This window comes from Pterocles gutturalis, unplaced genomic scaffold (genome assembly GCF_000699245.1).
Source record: "Pterocles gutturalis isolate BGI_N339 unplaced genomic scaffold, ASM69924v1 scaffold6531, whole genome shotgun sequence".
In the NCBI taxonomy this organism is placed as follows: Eukaryota; Metazoa; Chordata; class Aves; order Pterocliformes; family Pteroclidae; genus Pterocles; species Pterocles gutturalis.
Window position 1 is genome coordinate 3791 of NW_010105310.1, and position 19319 is coordinate 23109.

The window sequence follows — 19319 nt, forward strand, 5'->3', positions numbered from 1 at the left end:
CAGTAACCTAAGATGCCCAGGCAAGACATCTACATTTCTGCAAAGCATAGTACACTTGGAAGATACGTGAGACCTTGTAGAATGCAAAGAATAGAGAAGCTTGCCAATTCAGGACCTAAAGCTGTTAAATCTATCATGTGACTTAATTTAAAATTTTGAGTTCATATTCTGTACCAGAAAATAAGTATTTTTAGTTAAGAAAATACTCTTCTGAATTCATTCTCACAGAAAATACAGGCTGCATTATTGATGGTATTTTTTTTTCCCCAAAATTTGATCTAATTTTTCTTTAATTGTTTTATTCACTTCTTATTTTTCAGGAGTCTTTGAAAAATCCTTAGTGGTCATGACATTGTTACAAGTGACATAAATTAGCCAGTGGCTCAGAATGATGGATACCCAGAAGACTACAAATGGTTTGCAAGTGATTGGAGAAGGGACTGGTATAGGGAAATCGACACTCCACATGGTGGGGTATTTGGGAAAAGTCAGTTGAAACTTGTTTTACATGTGTGCAAAGTTCATATTTTTCTCTGCTTTGAGAGATTTTTAATTGGTCTTTGTTTAAAAAAAAAATTGTCAAAATTATTTTCCACGGAAATCTATAACAATGGCGAAAGATTAAGTAAATCTGTGCCTATGATTTTTTTTACTGGCACTATTTTTACAACTGTTTTCATTCCTATGAAAATTGAGTTGTCTTTCAAAGATCTGAACTTGTGTTCCCTGGCAATAAGTGTCCTGTGGTTTAGTTCAAGTAGAATGAAATGTTGCATGATTGTGTTGTTAAAGATACCTTTTTAAAGATTTGAATTTTTCAATCAAAAGGTAAATTTGTTTAGAACACTCTACCATATGAATATGTATCTTACAATTTTTTTTTCAATCTGTTTGCTTTTTTGTATTGTATTAGATATTATATTTAGAAGTTGCACATAGGTTTTCTATCTTGGTATGTATGTATGTCTTACATTGGGATAATATACATATATTTTTTTTTTTTTTAGAACTGTAATCCTGTGGAAACAACTGCACATGAATATTGTCCAGTCTGCAAAGAGAAGGGCCAGATCCAAATTTTACGGACTTACCGCATTAATTTTCAAGAGTCCATTTTTCTTTGTGAAAATTCTCAGGTATCACACTAAGTTTTGTATGGTTGTGCAGAGGCCTTTGCCTTCAGCAGTTAGACCTCTTTAAGTTCCATTTTCTTGGTGGTAAGCAGACTTTTGAAGTAGGACTCAAACTTTGAGTCCATGTGCTGGATGATGTTTGCCTGTATATAGACAAAAATATAACTAACCTGTGTACATGCAGTGTTTAGGTATAGATACCTACCCTAAAGAATTAAAAAGAGTAGATTAAGATGAATAAAGGAGAGTGTCAGTTATGTAATAAGAGAACATAAGTGGTACTAGATAGCTCTTTGTACTAATCAGAATACAAGGCAAAAATTTGATGATCTGTGTAACTAATACATGACTCTTGCAGATGTGAGGCTCCCATTTTCCCTTCTTTAAGTCTGGGTAAAGTCAGTAAGTTTGCAATTGTAACTACAATGTTTGGGGTTTGTTTGTTGTTTTGTGGGGTTTTTTTCCCCTTTAAGTTTAACCTTAGCTGGATTTCTCTGCTGCTTAATATTTGAGTCTCCCTTCTCTATTGCAGTGTATGTGGAGAGGGTATAGCAATCCCATATGGCCCTTAAATTAGTAGATAGAGACTACACTAGGTGGGCATCTTTGAGTTGCCTTTTCCATCCTCCGTGGTTTTAAATGATCATAGTATCATTCTGGAGATTGGTAATAGTGGATTTGACTGTATTCTGGTTGCAGAATAGCTATGTATGTAAGACCCTACCAAGGCCTGGTCTAATGCATCGAGCCAGCCTGAAAGATACCCTGCCAGTTTTGGCACCAGTAGGCTCTCAGGCATGAGATGGTAACACCAGATCTGTACCCTAATGGAATGGATTTAGCAGATAAGAGAAGACTCTCCTTAGCAAAAGGAGGTTGTTTTCAGGGGTTGAAAGCATTTACTGGAGAAGTAGTGTTAGTTATCACTTCTGATATATTTACTTCAGAATTGCTTGTAAGACAGTGGTTGGATAAAACAGCCTTCTTGTCATACATATGTTGAACTTATGTATTGATTTCATTTTCATGTTACAGAAGTCCTACATTCTATTTTAAGAGCATAGTTTGTACATTTTTTGGCTCTTGTTCATCTGAAATTGCTTTGTGTATTTCACTGTAACTCTTTCTTTCGTTTAGTGTATCTACCCACTTGGTTATAAACCATTAAACAGCATAATTACTTCTGCTGATTCAGAAAATCATCAAGTCCCATCTGCTCATAAGAAAAGGAAATTATGTGATATCAGTGACTTTTCTCCTGTTGAATCACATCCAAAAAAAGCAAGAACTAATAATATGGTAAACGTTGAGCACACTATTAATACAGACCCTGTTGTAAAATGTTATCAGAATAACTTATGTATTCCCAAGTCAAGCCTACATGATGTGTTACAAAATGACCAGCAAAAACCTAGTAACAATGTGGAGTTCTGTGCACAGAAGGTGGATTTTGAAACAACCACCGACACCAACAACCATCAAGAAAGTCCTTCTAAGACTTCTAGTCCCAGAACACAACTCTTGCCAAATTCTGAACTTTCCTCAACAACACCTGAAACTGTGCTCAAAGATGATACAGGTTCTGCTGAAAACACAGATTTATGTCTTCAGTGGAGAAATGTGCATAATCTTTGTTGGTTAGATTGTGTTTTGTCAGCACTGGTGCACTTAGAAACATTAAAATTTGCTCTGACAGAAGAATATAATGGTGGAAAATGTTTACTCCAAGAACTCTTAACAAAATATAATCAAGCAACTGTGCTTCTGAATACCTGTAAAAGGAGTAAAATAAAAGGTGAGTAAATTTAGCTGCTGTTCCTTCATCTTCAGATTGATCTGATCAGCTCCAAATATGTGGATTTAGTACAGTGCACTTAAATGTGCCTCCATTCTCTTTCAGTATCACAGAAGAATGAGTTACAACTAATTACCATGAATTTGCACAGTAGTGTGCTTTAGCAGAATCCTGGTAACCTCTGCTACTGTTTTTCTTGGGACAAACTTGCACACTTCGAAAGGATCAAACACTAAGCATGTCTTGAATTTTTTTGTTCTGTCCCACAGAGAATTTGTGAATTCTTTATGTAATTGAGCCTTTGTTTCCTTCCCCTCTGTTGGTTAATATATTGGGATGCTGTCCTAATATTAGTCTTCAAAATAATTTCTGTTGTGGTTAATATCCGTGTGTAAATGGGCAGTTGCTTTCTCACACCAAAAATAGTGAAGCTGGGAACATATGTTCTCTTCTGGCTCCAGCTGCGCTTGTTGGAGGAATGCTTCCCCTCAGGTCTGCAAGCTGTGCTGTGGATGATTGTGCTTCCTAACCTGTTTCAGTCAAAATTAGTCAAACACATTAACCTGGTTCATATGGTCTGGAAAGGGTTAGTGAGTAGTTGCGTGTGCAGCTTAGTAGGTTCAGGGACTGTAACCTCCAATCCCGGGGCAGTGATGGGCAGCTGGGAAAACCTTCCAGGCAGCACAGCTGGAGTCAGAGGAGGATGTGTCTCTGTAATCTACTAGTATGGCCTTTGATCATTTTCTGTATTGTGGATTCAGTTTAAGACACTTAAACTAAGATCTGTTTCTTCTTAGTCCTCTTGAACTGACCTGTTGGTGTCATAAACCTGAACTTCGAAGAGATCACCTGTTAGAGAATTAATACAGATCTCTAGTTAGCCAGTACCTTTCATGAATTTTGTTTTCAGTAGACATTTCAGGAAAAGTGTGTGTTTGAATATATGGACTATAGTCCCAGAACAGCATTAGATAACTTGAAAAATGTCATATCTTTCCTGTGAAAAATAATAGGTGTATCAAAAATGGTTTAATCTACCTTGTGGCAGAGAATACATACTATTTTACAGAGGAAAAAAAAAAATTCCAAAAAGATTCTGAAGTAGTTCATGTACTCTGCTTGCCAGAAAGTCAGGCTGCTTGATTTTAGGTTTTCAGTTATTACCTGGAAGCCCTCTACCATCACAGAACTTGCCTTGAGACATTTTTCTTTCCCCACTGTTGTGCTGTGTTTGCAAAGGAGCTCTGTTGTGTGAGCATATAGTGTTATTTGAGATAATTTAAACCTTTTCATTTCCAGGAATTGCTGCAAAACAAATTACTTTATTTGGGGAACAGTGGAGAGGGGATTGGATGAAGAGTATTGTTGCAGAGAATAGGTGTAGTATTTATTATGCCTTTCCATGTAATTTTTCAGTATCTTTTGCATGCAGTTGTTTTCAAAAGCAATAGAGCTGCAAGAAACTTTTAGCCTTTTATATACATGGATTTTATCAGTAATAAATAGTTTCAGCAGGTATTCTAAATCCTTCCTTTAAATTGTGCAGATGATGATCATGATTGTGTAGTAGAAGTTATGTTCTTGCTTGAGCTTAAAAAATATGTTTGTGTAGAGACAATGTAACTTGCAAATTTAAAATACGTACTAAGATATATAAAGTACGCTTTTAAAAATGTTTTTACTATTGTAAAGGCTGATTTAGGACATTAGTATTTAATCTGGAACAACACATTTAAATGTTTTATTTTTAATTGTGTAACATCATTAGAAAACATATAAGCAAATTTTTCTGCTTTTGTTTAGGTTTTAAAATCTACTCTTAATCCCCGAATCTCCAGCATTTGTAATGTCTGGTTATACTATCCTTAAATGTTGTTACTATGTAGCTGTTGGCACATACTATCTTAGCCATGATTTAAGTCAGCTCAAGTAATTTCTGGTTAGCAGACTGTAGTAAAATGCGTATAAGTTGTGTAAATTCTTCCCTAATTTTCAAATCAATTAATTCCAAGCATTGGCTATTTTACCAACAGTTTAAGGCAAGTATGGATCAATATGAAAGGCATCAGTTTGCCAAGAATGAGTACATGTTAGGGGTACGTGTGTGTGAAAAGGTGGGGGTGTTACTCATAAATATATGAACACATATGTATTTGTTTCTTCAGATGTTCTTCCAAAAGCAGAATCTCATCTCAATGAAATTAGAAACAGAATGTTTACACAGCTTCAGCCTCAGCTTAAGTGTGAACTGGGTAAGTAATTAGTGCATCACCTCAGCATTTGCTTTCAGGAAACTCTACATGTAAAGCCTTGTATGTCAGTATGTAAAAATATGTACTGGAACTGGTTGTCCAAGGAGGTGGTAGATGCCCCGTCCCTGGAAACATTCAAGGTCAGGTTGCATGGGGCTCTGGGCAACCTGATCTAGTGGCAGATGTCCCTGCTTACTGCAGGGGGATTGGACTAGATGACCTCCACAGTCCCTTCCAACTCAAACTATTCTATGATTCTGTGCATATACGTATTCATATAAGACAGTCTGCAAATACATTTGTTTTTATTGGTGACATACACATACTTTACAGTGTGATCAGCTGGTTTGTCCCTTGTTTGTTTTTGACTTTTTAGAGAGAGTATTCTCATCTTTGTAACTATGCTGTAGTCACAAAGTTGTCATTGACAACAACCTGATAACATGGATCCATCCCTCTGCTGTGAGGATTAGAAATACAGCCTTGAAGGGAAAATTGGAATTAAAATCATAGTGATAAGCTTATCTTCTTCCTTTTTGAGGTATTGAAACCTGTTTTCAGATATTCAGTGACTGTTTTTTCTGCTCCATCTTTGAAGGTGAGATGGAGAGTCCCGTGTTTGCACTCCCTCTGCTCTTACAACTGGATCAACAAGCTGAGAAACTATTCTTGCATTCATTTTCATGGAAGTTTGAATGTGTGTGTTGTGGCTACAAATACCAGGACCGGTGAGAATTTTTTTTTTTTTTAAGTGGCTTCTATATAAGTGTTCTACCTTACCCTTTAAAATCTGCATATAATAGTTGATTTTCTTCAGATCTCCAGCTTTTGTACAGCTTAAGCTTGTTGCTGAAGTTTTATGTGATCCACTTTTTTAGGCTAGCATTTGCAAGTAGCTTACTGCTGTGTCATGGCTTAGGAAACTGTGTTACCACTTAATTAAGAAAGAAATAATAGGTAACTCTGTGAGTCCCTAGCCATGCTTACTCTAATATTTTGCAAATCATTGTGATTCTAAATAATAGATGCCTAGTACACTTTTGCTATTGAATATCTGTAATATTAATTTGGATTACAAAGAATCTGAGATTTTCTCACATAATTTATCTCTTTTGAAATAGTATTACAGGGAAGTAATTTATTGAGAATTGATTTAGTTCTGTGTAGCCACAGGTGCAAGCTAGTAATTTAGGCTCCATTTAGAGTCAGCAGAAGAAGAGAGACACCTTCAGAAGACAGCTCACTTCGCTTGGAAACGACCTGTTTCTCTCCACTGTCTTAGATTTATGCAATAAAATTCTAGATCCCCAAGTGAAATGAGATTAATGCTATCTGTTACACTGCCAGCTAATGTGTAGTCCTGGTTAATAGGATGTGTTCAAGAGCCTTTATTATACACTGTTTGTTTTAGTTTTTTTTAAGTTGAAACATCTAGGTTAGGTTGAGTATAAGGTAAGGAATAAACTATGTTATTTCACTTTAATATCCTATATATTGTATATTCATACATTATAACCTCTGTGTAATCACTGCTCTGCATTTACTGTTTTGTGAAAACAAGACCTTGTATTACATGGATTCTGAGGTAAGTTCTTACCTCTTCCTTCTCTCCTTGAGATTCTGTATTAACTAGTAAATTATGCAGATCCTGGTACAAGCTCTGTCTTATGTTGGAAAGGAAACAGAGATAACATGCTAAGGGAGAAAGAGCAAATAATGTGAGACTGAAGGCCACAGAGCTACTGAAAACAAATGGTGACTGATACTGTTTGGCAGAACTGAATTCAGTGCTGACTTGGATGTGATGCAGTCACAGTGGAATTAACACAAATGGCATGAATATGAATAGAATTTGCTTTTATAACTTTTTTCTCCTTGTAAAGTGTGTTGTTTTCTGATCAGCAACTCAACTTACTCCTTTTTTTGTGTCTGTGTTTCCAGATTTAGGAAAACACTAACAACATTTACAAATATAATCCCTGAGTGGCATCCACTTAACGCTATTCATGTTGGACCATGTAATAACTGTAGTCATAGATCTCAAAGAAGACAGATGATTTTGGAAAAGTAAGTTTGAATATGTGAATTTGAAACTAAAATACATTAAACTTGGAGACTTCATTTATTGAACATATTCTCAAAATGAAACTATTATCTTGGGTTTACAGAGTTTCTGAACTTTAAACTCTGATAAATACTGACTTTTTAAGATTTTAGATCATTCTTAAAAGCTGAAATAGCAAATAGCGTTTAATAAACATGAAACATAGAACGGTGTTTAACATGCTGACCAGCACATGTTTAAACCAGGTCATAAATACTTATTACCAAGTAGTAAATATAGACAACTGATATCCAGTGTCAGCCTTTTCACAACCCCTGCCATTGGTGAATAAACTGTTACTAGTTTGACATGGGAACAATGTCTTTCCTACTATGGTTATGCCACAGTTGTCTCCTGTTTTTTTTCACCTTTTCCCCACTCCCAAGATCCCTTATGTGGTGGTGTTTTTTTCCCCTAATCTATAGCAAAATGGAATCTCCAGTTGGAGTATTCTTATTCTTTTACTACCGTGCAATTTGAAAAGTCCTGTGTGGAAACAGAGTAGTAAGGGTGAAACTTACTTAAGGGTGCATACTGTTTGAGATGCCTTACTTTTTCATTAGGAGCTTTTTGCCGCTATTTTGTTGTAATAAACTGGTTCTTTTATTGTTTCTTTATTAGAGTACCCTCAATATTCATGTTACATTTTGTAGAAGGCTTGCCACATAACAACTTGAAGGACTATTCATTTCAGTTTGAAAAAGACACCTACCAAATAACATCTATTGTTCAGTATCAAACAGATAAGAAGCACTTCATAAGCTGGTTTTTGAATCCTGATGGTAAGAGCCAAAAATTCTATTACAATACATCATGCGTGTACATCAAATACTGTTTTGTGGGTTACTGCAAAAGTCCCAGCAGTCCATATATAAGAACAAGGTCTTCTTTTGTCTGTATTCTAAAATTCATATTAGAATTTTGTGAATAACTGTGGGAACTTTGTTACTCAGGATGAAGGTTTCAGTTTGCTTTAACTGATTTGTTCAGCAGTGTTCTGTCCTACACTGTACTCACTGGCAGAAGTTATTTGGGTAGAGTTTTTTCCCTTCATAACTTTGTGAAAGTTAAAAAGTACAGTCTGAGCAGGACTGTGGAACAAATGGTATTGGTGATTTTGAAGCTGGTTATTAATCCATTCTTGTCTGTAAGGGAGGGAACCTATGGAACTACTGGCATTAATGGAGTTTCTTTTAATTTCTGAACTTTACTGCACCTGAGGGGTGGGAGGCACAAATCCATGTTAGAAGCATTACTAATGGGATGTCTGTTGTACCATTGATAGGAACTCCATAATCAGAGAAGGGAAAAAGTTGCTATTTTGATTCTCATACTTCTGTAGAGAGAATGGAGTGCCATCTTATTGTGACAACATGAAAATTGTCTAAAGCATACTGCCAGAGTTTAAGAAGAAAAAGGAAGAAGAAGCAGCTGGGTAGTGCCTAATTAGGAGTATCCTATACATTATATGTATCTATTTTTAAATTCTTAAAGATGTAAAATATTTGCTCATAGTCTATGAACAATTTGCAGATGATGACACAGATTATTAAAATGAAAAGTTTCTCTTAAACCCCCATGCCTCCCACCCAGACAATGTAAGGTTGTACAGAGAAACTTAGTTTGAGAGGGTTCTTCCCTCAGACCTGTGCAGGTATTTTCAGACAAGACATCAGTATCATTAACTCAGATTAAAAAACCCTTTAGCTTTGTTTTTTGGCTGACCTACTCTGACCTGTAAATAATATTGCTGCAAATTCTGCTTGTGTTTGATCTTTTTACAGTGGAGATCTCACGGTTTTCTCTAAAGAATGGAGAAAAAAACCCTTTATTTTCTGCTTGTCAGGGGAATGGTTTTATGGGTTGACAAGTGTCTGAGGATAGTGACTTCAGTTTTGAAAGTCTCTGAGTCTCTACACTGGTTGCTATTTATTTTTCAGGAACTTGGTTTGAATGTGATGATTTAAAGGGGCCATATTGCAAGAGACATAAAAGATTTGAAGTTCCTCCTTCAGAGATTCATATTGTTGTCTGGGAAAATAAAACATTCTGTGTGCCAGAAGAACTGAATTCACAGTTCCAGAGGAAAAATATTGAAGATTTTCCTCTTAACAATGTACAGTCAAATTCCACAGTGTTGCAGTGTGTTTTAGATAACACTGTAGACCAAATACCTGCAGAACATCTCGAAGAGGATTCTGTAAGAACTCCAGATAAGAAACAGCAGCCGGTAGCTGAGGATGAAAGTATTGTTCATAATGGTTTAGAAAATCTGTCACATGATGATCTTGTAACACTGATGCTTGAAGAAATTCAAGTTGACTCAGAAGGTAAATCGCTACTGAACGGACAGGTGGTGGAAAATAACCTTGTTGAAATGGGCACACTGCAACATCAGGAATCAGCTTTTTCACCTAACACTCCATGTACAGGAGACTTTGCTGGAACTGGTCTAGCTATGAACAATAAATGCATGTTATATGAAAATTCCAGCATTTGCTTACCTCTAGAAGAGTTGAACCCAGCAAATACTACTTCTCCTGTGCCCCAAAACCACAACCCTGAGACATCTGACTCATCACTTGCTCAAAGAACAGATGGCAGAACTAATTTACCTAACAGAGAACATGGATTTAATTCAGAAGTACAGCTAAACAAGAAGTTGTCGCCAGTAGACAGTGTTATACAAAAATCACCTGACTTGAAAGATGCAGGCAAAATTATAGTTAATTCCCAGGTTGTCAGTTCTTCTGCTGCCAATAATTCCTTTCAGCCTTCACACAAAGACCAAAAAAAAGGATTTGTAGGAAGCTGGGTAAAGAAATTATTAAGCAAGAATACTTCTTTTATGCCTTCAGGTGCCTCAGCTTGCAAGAATGAGAGAAGTTGCAAAACTCCCTCAGTGCAAAAAATAAGTGAAGTGTGGTTGCCAGTTAAGGGAGCGAGTAACTTCGGGGGATTTCAAAGCAAAGGTACAAACAAAACAGCTGAGACCTCAAAGTCAGTGGTTCCTCAGAGTAATAATACTCATCCTTTATCAAATTTCAAAAGATTTTCTCAAAGTACTTACCTGCCAACAGCAAGTCATACCACTAGTGAAGGTCCAGCTTGGAATAAGTCAGGAAGTACATTGGGTATCTCAGGTAAAGTGACTCAGTTCCGTTCACCTAGCTGTAACTCTGGAAAGGCAGAAGAGTCAGATAGCGACAAAACAAAAAAACTTCGCCTAAAACTGTTAAAAAAACTTCATGCTAAAAAGAAGAAGTTGGCTTCACTGGATAGGCTAGCAGTGGAACAGATGAAACATGAAAAACCTGTGAGTGGAGATGTAAACACCCCATCACAGATTGCATCTCACAATGACAGTGAATTATTCCAGAGCTTTTTAAGGGAACTGAAGTATCAGATTGATGTCGCAGATAATGAATCTGAATTTAGTGCGAACTCTGTATCAGGGTGCACTAGCCATAATAACGATGAAATACTGTCGGAATTACTGTCTCCTGCTTCAACTATTGCTTCCTTAGAGGCTCCAAAAAGTGAAGATGAATGTATGTATTTGGAAATGGTGGATAGCAGTGTTGCAACAACAGTGTCTGATGAGAAGACCAGTGTGCCACCTGCATTAATGACAAGCAAGGACCACAATTATTACAGTCCTGTCAAGGACAGTAATTCAGAACTTCATCCACTAAGCAAACCCAGTGTGAAGAAACTTGCTTTTGAAAGTCCTACAAGGGAAGATATCCTTGAAGACCTGTTCTCCATTTCAGCACCAAGCTCAATAGCAGGTGACATAGATTTACCTCACTTTGATGAAACTCTGTTTGAAACTTGGTAAATACTCGGTTTCTTGGTTTTAAGTATTTTTCAATATTATGTATATTTTGAAACAAAGCACTATTAAATTATGTTTTCTGACTAATTTAATTGCACACTGGCTGTACTTGAACAATTTACATTTGAGGTATTTTTTTCTTAAAATTTTATTGTAGCAGACAAAGTTTTAATGCATTTTATTTTTTCTGAGAAGCAGTTATTTTATCTGGCAGATATGATGATGATTTTTAATTAAAAGCTCCTGTGAGTCTTAATTTTTGTTGTTTTTAGTATGGAAAACTGTCCTGGTTTTGGCTGGGATAGAGTTAACTTTCTTCATAGTAGCTTGTGTGAGGCTGTGTTTTGGATTTGTGCTGAGAAGAAGGCTGATAACATACTGATCTTTAAGGTCCTTTCCAACCCTAACCATTCTATGATTCTATGATGTTTATAGTTGCCGCCAGGACAGTCAAGGACTTTCCAGCTTCTCTGCTGTGCCAGTGTCTGCAGGTGCAGGAGAAGCTGGGAGGGAGCGCAGCCCCAGTTACTAGCCTAGGATTTGACATTAGGTTTAGGATTGAGACCCGAATTGGCCAATGGTATATTCCATATCATGCACATCATGCCCAGTGTATAGATGAGGCTCTATCCAGAAGTGTTCCTTCTCTTGCTCTGTGTCATCCCTCGCTCTTGCTTCTGGGTCGCCCCTCTCTGAGGATCATCTCAGTCTCTCAGACACTTGGGCTCTTGCCTCCATTCCAGGATTGCGGTTTCAGGACTTTCCCTGCTCCGGGATCATTAGCTGGGAACAGGCTGAGCCTTGGTCATTGGATAGTGAGCAGTATTACTGTGTATCACTCATTTGTATATTTGTATATATTATTTTCAATATTATTGTAGTTATTAAATTGTTCTTATCTCAACCCACAAGTCTCGTTTCCCTTTACCCCTTTAATTCTGTCCCCCATCCCCGAAATGGGGGAGGCTGAGCGAGTGGCTGCTGTGTTGTTTGGCTGCCAGGGCTTCAAAACTTCGACAAAAAACGTACCTGTATTCTACTGAGTTTGAGAAAAAATAAACTTCAGTAGTCTTGACGATGAAATGGTGTAAGAAATATTGTTTAGGTAGCAGTGATTTATTTTACAAGATCAGCCAGCTCTTGAAGTCTTTTTGTCCAACATTTAAAAAAAAAGTAGCTTCTGTAATGAGGGATGTTCGCATCCTCTGATACAAACATTTACAACACTAAAATTGGGGCTGGTATTCTGTTAGGCATTCTGCTCTTTTCAGAATTACTGTTCAGCAAGCTCACCGTGATGTATACACCCCTTGGATACGAGGAAGGTTGGATACATGGTAGAAATTTTCCTATTCAAAGTTATGACACATACAGAGTTTTCATTTTGGGTAACTGAAAATATGATTTGGCTGAATATTCTTCTGAGCCAGGTTGTTTTATAAGTGAATTTAATAAGATTTGGGACAGAGTTTGCAGCACTAAGAAGCATGCCAGATATAACTTTTTAGTTACTCATAGCTGCAAGTTCACTAATAAAAGAATTAAAGTGAACTGTAAGTTAGCACCCATTTTTGCTGTCACTAGGAGCTTGTCAGGGCTAGAGCAGCATAGCCCTGTCCATATGTGAAAGTGCCAAGGAGAGGCAAGGTCAGTAGGAAGAAAATAATGGAAAAGGTGGCAAGACAGCAGTGAGTAAGCAGAGGGATTCACATCTTGGTGTTTCTGGATTTCTATAGCTTTCGTTTTGCTAGATGGGAGTCTTTTAAATTCATAGACACAGACCTGAGGGTATTACATGCTAAATTAGATTAGCTGTACATTTTTCTTGTACTCAGAAATAACAAGGATTTTATCATCAGGTCTTTGTTTCAGCCATTGTTAGAGGTATTCTGCATATTTTCATTGTTTTAGATCCCAAGTTCAAAACAAGTCCGCAGTCTTACTCTTGGGTTACTTGGTCTTGGATTCCTTGAACCAGATTCAAAAAGTGTTTGAAAAACTGTCAGTGGCACTGAACTCACCTTGCCAAGCTTTTTCTGTTGCAATTACGTACATGTTTATTAAACTGGCACTTCAGACAATGAATGGTTTCATTCTTGAAATAGAAGTCTTTATAAAGAACTTGAGCTCCTTCTTTGTTTTAAATGTTGTAATTTGTAATGTTGCAATAGAAAACAAATCAATGGATTCTTAATGTAAAGTGCTGGTGTACTGCTGGTGAAATGTTGGCCTGTTTGTGAATTCCTTTAAAAAAAAAAAATGCTGACCAAAATTAGATTTTATCAGTCAATAAAATAGGAGCCTCAGCAAGACTTGAGGGGGGTGATAGGATTTTCCTGTGGAGTTTTCCAACCAGTGGTTCCTATATATGCAAACCACTGAAAAGCAACATGTCTCACTGCCCCCGCTGCTTGTTGCAGAGGCTTCCCCAAGCAACGGGGAGCTGCCTGCATGTGTAGATACCATCTGTGACTGCCTGGAGCTGCGGAGTGGGAACTCTTTCACCACTGGCTCGAGGCATGACACAGACCCAGGGGTGAGTGAAGCAGCGAACCTGGGGTTGGAGTGATGCAGAATGCATAGGGGAACATGAGGAAGAGACCCTGCTAGAAGATGAGAACATCCTGGTGGTAACAGTTATAAGATGGTTAATAGCAGAGAGGGGTACGGGGGCACATCTGCTGTGCATACCTGCCTAGACAGAACCAAGAATCTCTGGTCACCCCTGGCAGCACCTTAGCAAACCGATGTGAGGAGTCGTTGGTCTGCAGCTGTGTGGCATACAGTGTGGGTACCCAAATGTATAGAAGCTCCAAGAGCAAATACATAGCACTTGAGATTAAGTAAGAATGAAACTAAATCTGTTAGTGTTGCAAGTTCTTTGCTGCTTTTTTTTTTCTGAAATAGTTAAGATGCTGTGCAGATTTGTCTGTTCCCATAAATGTTTTACTGCCTCTGATCCTCTGCAAATGAGAATTCAGCTGAGATTGAATGAAACCACCATGACCAAAGAAACTATTTGGAATTTGGTGGTTACTGGACTTTTTGTTTTGAGACTAGTTTTAAAATGCAGGCTGCATGATGAGCTTCTTACTTACTATATAGAAAGTACAAAATATTACTTTTCTGTCAATTAGAATTACAGTAGGTGGACATACAGCAAATATGGTTAAGTGAGCAGAAGTTAGTCACTGTATTTTGGAGGTTTATCAGTGTTACAGGGTAAATTTCCAGAAGTCTAATGGCTTTGTGCACTTTGAAGGGATTTACATTTCACATATTTCTTCACCTCTTGCATCACACGGTCTTGTCAGTCTGTGTCTTCTGATTTGGGAAAGGCACAATTGTGGCACTTACAGAGTTACAGCTTTGGAGTTCAGAGTCAGCTCTGGTGGAAATAGAACACTCAGGTCTTACTACTTCGTGATATATTCAAACACTTTTTAATAAAAAGGAGGGCCACCTTCTCTCATCCTGCCTACAATAAAGCAGTCCATCTGCAAAGGAGCTGCCTGCATGGATTTTTAGCTGTATACCTGCTGGAGCACTGTTCTAGAAATTCCTTGTGCTGATTACAAATCTCATTTTGACCCTGATGTTTTTCATGTCTCTCTGTTGCCATTTATTCTTCCAGTGTTGGTTTTTGCTTTAAATAGTTATTCGCTTCCGGACAAAGGAAAATCACTGAGGTCTTTTTGATCTTTAAGGTCCTTTCCAACCCAAAACACTCTATGATTCTATGACAATGTATCAATGAGAGCAATTGTGTCTTTTCTGTGTTCCTTCTGCAAAGCGAAGCAGCTGCTGTTCTCCCTGTGAGCCCCTCCGTGCTCACAGCAAAGCATTTTACCTTCCGAGCAGATTATGCAGCTTGGAGTGTGCGCTGTGCTTTAAAGTCCACCAGGATTCAGCCTCAGCGTGGCAGAGCTTACAGTCTAAGTATAGATCTAAGACACTTGTGGATGGAGCAAGAGAAGGAGTTAGGTTAACAGGATTAAAAGGCTGATGAAGTTTGCAGCCTGCTTAAGCTTGCACTGCTGTGCACGAACACAGGGGAGTTGTTTACGAGGGAGATGCTGAAACAGCACAGTGCAGGAGAACACGGTGGAGCCACGGGGCTCACGAAGGAGAGCAAATAGTGGAAAGTAGGCCTGGCCCTTTTTAATGTAGGGACTGGAAGAATAACCTGTTGGGGGCTGGGTGCCTGCAGCATGGGTCTATTTTACTCCTTTTATGTAAATAACTATCTAAAGGTGCTTCTATAATGCTCAAGATAGGGTTTGGGCTAGCTGCAATCCTGTCCAGTTTAGAAACAGGGCAGGTAGGCAACATGTTCAGATAACCCATGGGCTGTAAGGGTTGGCAGTGCTCTGAGAAACCCACCACAGAAGTACCTGGTGAGGAAGCAGCTCTGCTTTCCTCTTAGAAAAATGAACCTTGGCCCTGGTGACTGGTTCTGTTGCAGAACCTTTCGATGTCAGTGCCAGAGAGCCCCAAATTCTTTTATATCCCCCTGTTAGTGGACTGAGTGTTCAGCCTCTGGCTTAGAGAGAGGGTGGCCCAAACTTTTAATGCATTAAATACATATTTGAGCCTTTAAACAGTGTTTTAGAGTTCTTCCATACTGTGACTCCATTCGTGTAGGTTGTGGGGTTATTTTTTCTGTATCCGTATTTTCAGTGGCTTGCTCGCTCTATTGGTGAAGGGAGAGCAAGACATTTAAGTAATGGGGAAAACTGTGACGAAAGTTACACATTTGAATTTTCTAAGATCATTTAAAACTATCTCAGTGAGGAGCCGTCTCCTTTTTATCTCCTCTCCACCTTCAAGCCTTGCTTTGCCATCAGAAGAGGAGATTTTTAAATGCTTTGTGCCGCAGCACCATAAAATGTTACTATTGACTGGCATGATCTCCAGCCAAAACTTTGGTGGTTTTTGGACTAACCAACCAAACGTCTTCAACTATGGCCGTTCAGGGGCAAGCAGTGAAAATGCTGTCATGTGGCAGTGGAATCAGTTTTCTGATGCTGTTCAAGCCGTTCCAGGTGAGACTCGTTTCTCCTCCTTTAGGTCATCCTTCCAAGCAGACGAGGGAGAAGTCTCTTTGCAGAGGGGGAGCTTGTTGCCGGGCAATGAACCAAACCTTCAAAGCAAGCCCCGGCCACTGCCCTTGCGCTTCCCCGCCCGGCCTCACTCCCCTGCATCACCCACGCCTCGGAAGCGCCCCGCCTGATCCCACTCCGGCGCGAAGCCGCACGTGTGCCTCACCGGGAGGGGTGTCCCCCACGCCATGCGCGGGCGGATTTTAAACCAGGAATTGAAAAGACTAACGTCCGCCGCCATAACGGAAAAATACGGTGTTTCCGCCCGGTTTCGAACCGGGGACCTTTCGCGTGTTAGGCGAACGTGATAACCACTACACTACGGAAACTCGCCGTTAGAATAATAGTTTCTGCAGCGCCCCTTGACAGGGCGCCTGGAGCACGGCGGTGTGGACTGGAACGGTAGCCCCTCGGCCGGCGGGAGTCCCAGAGGAGGCCGAGGCCTTGGGGGTTGAGGCGGCTCTGGCGCAGCTCCCAGCGGCATAAATGCAGCCAGAGCCGCCTCCGCTGAAGCGGTCCCTCTGTGGGGACGGAAAAACACCCGGCACCACAAAATATCGCTACGCGTCCCTGGGTGGGCTCGAACCACCACCCTTTGGGTTAACAGCCGAACGCGCTAACCGATTGCGCCACAGAGACGCTGTGTCTACCACTGTCGCCGAACCACTCCTGATACCCACGGGGGAAGGGAACGGCCTGGGTGGGGGGCGGCGGCTGCGCGTCCCTGCGGGGAGCCTCGGCCTCTGCCCACGCACCCAGGGGGGCCTTTGTCACCCACGCTGCGGAACGGCGAGAGTTCCGCTCTGTGCTCCTGCTGCGGCTCCTGCAGCATTCGGCGGTGGTGGCGGTGGGTTGGGGTTCTGGTCACTGGCTCTGGCATCTGTTTGCTTTTTTAATCTGAAGAATATTCCTTCTCTTTTCTTTTCCCTGTTCTTTCTGTGGCCCTTCCCATAGGACCAAGGGAAACAGTGGACAAGCAGAAAAAAATAGGGTTTAAAGTTATGTCTGTTGGCAGGACAACTGCCAGCCGGAGCCTGACAGCTTCGTTTGAAGCCACGCACCAGTCAGTGAGCAAAAGCTCTGTGTGTATACGCCAAGGGCGAGGGAGACAAAAATGAGCATCAGCCTGTTACTTAATATATGGCCGAAGTATCCAACATCTTCCCTTCCTATTATTTCAATACTAAAAGGACTAATTGCAACCAGAGATTTGAGGAACAGAAGGCAAAATTCATCCCACACCATTCAAAGACCTGTGATAATTATCTGCAAGAGTTAATGGAAAGTGGAAACACTGACAGAAATGAGTGAGGGCAAAAGAAACATCTCAAAAGGAAGCAGAAGGGAAACTACTGCCCAGGCTGCCTCACTTCAGCTCTAAACAATCTATAAAATTAATTATTAAACAATAAATTTGCATCCACCTAGAAGGTAATAAGGTGATAACGACAGTGCAATTTGCCTTCAGGAATCCCAGATCCCAAAGATGGAAGAGAAAGGCTAGAGCAAGGAAGACATGCCCTTGAGGGATAAGGATCAGGTCAGGGAATACTTAAGCAACTTGGACATATATAAGTCCTTGGTCCCTGATGGGGTGCACCCACAAGTGCTGATGGAGCTGGAAGATGTAGTTGCAAGGCCACTCTCAATCATCTGTGATGGATCATGGTGACAGGGAGAAGTGCCCAAGGACTGGAGGAAAGCACATGTGACTCTCTCATGTTCAGGAAGGGCAAGGAGGAGGACCCAGGGAAATACAGGCTGGTCAGCTTCACCTTTATCCATGGGAAGATGATGGAGCAGCTAATCCTGGAAACCATCTCCAGGCACAGTAAGGACAAGGAAATCAGCAGTAATCAGCATGGCTTCATGCAGGGCAAGTCGTGCTTGACCAGCTTGATAAATTTCTATGATAAAGTGACTGGGCAGGCACTGGATATTGTCTACTTGGTCTTCACTAAGGCCTTTGACGCTGTGTCCCATAAGATCCTCACAGGGAAGCTATTGATGTATGGGTTGGATAAGCAGATGGTGAGGTGGATCGAAAACTGGCTGAACAGCTGGGCCCAGAGTATGGTGATCAGTGGCACGATCTAGTTGGAGGCCAGTAACTAGTGGTACACCCCAGGGGTGAATACTGGGTCCAGTCCTGTTTAACAGCTTAATTAGTGATTGTGGTGGGTTGACCATGGCTGGACACCAGGTGCTAACCAAAGCTGCTCTGTCAGTCCCCTCCTCAGCTGGACAGGAGAGAGAAAACACAATTAAAGGCTCATGGGATAAGGACAGGGAGGGATCACTCACCAATTACTGTCATGGGCAAAACAGACTCGACTTGGGAAAAAATTAATTTAATTTATTACCAATCAAACCAGATTAGGGCAATGAGAAAATAAAATCAAATCTTAAAACACCTTCCTCCCCCCCCTCCCCCACCTTCTTCACAGGCTTTACTTCTGAATTCTCTCCCTCCTCCCCCCAAGTGGTGCAGGGGGATGGGGAATGGGGGTTGCGGTCAGTCCATCACGTGTTGTCTCTGCTGCTCCTTCCTCCTCAGGGGAGGGCTCTTCACATTCTTCCCCTGCTCCAGTGTGGGGTCCCTCCCATGGGAGGCTGTCCTTCACTAACTTCTCCAACATGAGTCCTTCCCACAGGCTGCAGTTCTTCATGAAGTGCTCCAGTGTGGGTCCCCCGCAGGTTCACAGGTCCCGCCAGGAGCCTGCTCCAGCACAGGCTTCCCACAGGGACACAGACTCCTTCGGGTACCCACCTGCTCCAGCGTGGGGTCCTCCCCAGGCTGCAGGTGTATCTCTGCTTCCCCGTTACCCTCCATGGCTGCAGGGGCACAGCTGCCTCACCATGGGCTGCACCACGGGCTGCAGGGGAACCTCTGCTCTGGCGCCTGGAGCACCTCCTCCCCTCCTTCTACACTGACCTTGGTGTCTGCAGAGCTGTTTCTCTCACATGTTCTCACTCCTCCCTCTGGTTGCTGTCTTTGCTGTTGCATAGTAACGTTTTCCCTTTCTTAACTATGTTTTCACAGAGGTGCTACTGCCATCACTGACAGGCTCGGCCTTGGCCAGCAGCGGGTCCAT

General features: G+C 40.6%; 1 protein-coding gene and 2 non-coding genes across 3 annotated transcripts; 1 reads left to right on the top strand and 2 right to left on the bottom strand.

The window, feature by feature from the left end:
• Positions 1–320: 320 nt before the first annotated feature.
• USPL1 (ubiquitin specific peptidase like 1) lies at positions 321–11280 on the top strand. Its single transcript, XM_010087333.1, has 8 exons — positions 321–487; positions 1008–1136; positions 2271–2928; positions 5094–5180; positions 5779–5908; positions 7122–7247; positions 7906–8066; positions 9225–11280. The coding sequence occupies exons 1-8, from the start codon at positions 389–391 to the stop codon at positions 11123–11125; spliced, it is 3291 nt and encodes a 1096-aa protein (XP_010085635.1). The 5' UTR covers positions 321–388; the 3' UTR covers positions 11126–11280.
• A 5200-nt stretch (positions 11281–16480) lies between these two features.
• On the bottom strand, positions 16481–16553 carry TRNAV-AAC. The gene has a single exon. It is a non-coding gene; the product is annotated as a tRNA-Val (tRNA).
• Positions 16554–16789: 236 nt separating this feature from the next.
• On the bottom strand, positions 16790–16863 carry TRNAN-GUU. Its single transcript has one exon. It is a non-coding gene; the product is annotated as a tRNA-Asn (tRNA).
• Positions 16864–19319: the final 2456 nt, after the last annotated feature.

Excerpts from the sequence above, each read along its gene's own strand:
- USPL1 (XM_010087333.1), top strand. The coding sequence starts at position 389 with ATGATGGATACCCAGAAGACTACAAATGGTTTGCAAGTGATTGGAGAA. Across the intron at positions 2,929-5,093 it reads TAAAAGGAGTAAAATAAAAG|ATGTTCTTCCAAAAGCAGAA; the intron begins GTGAGTAAATTT and ends TTGTTTCTTCAG. Across the intron at positions 5,181-5,778 it reads TCAGCTTAAGTGTGAACTGG|GTGAGATGGAGAGTCCCGTG; the intron begins GTAAGTAATTAG and ends CCATCTTTGAAG.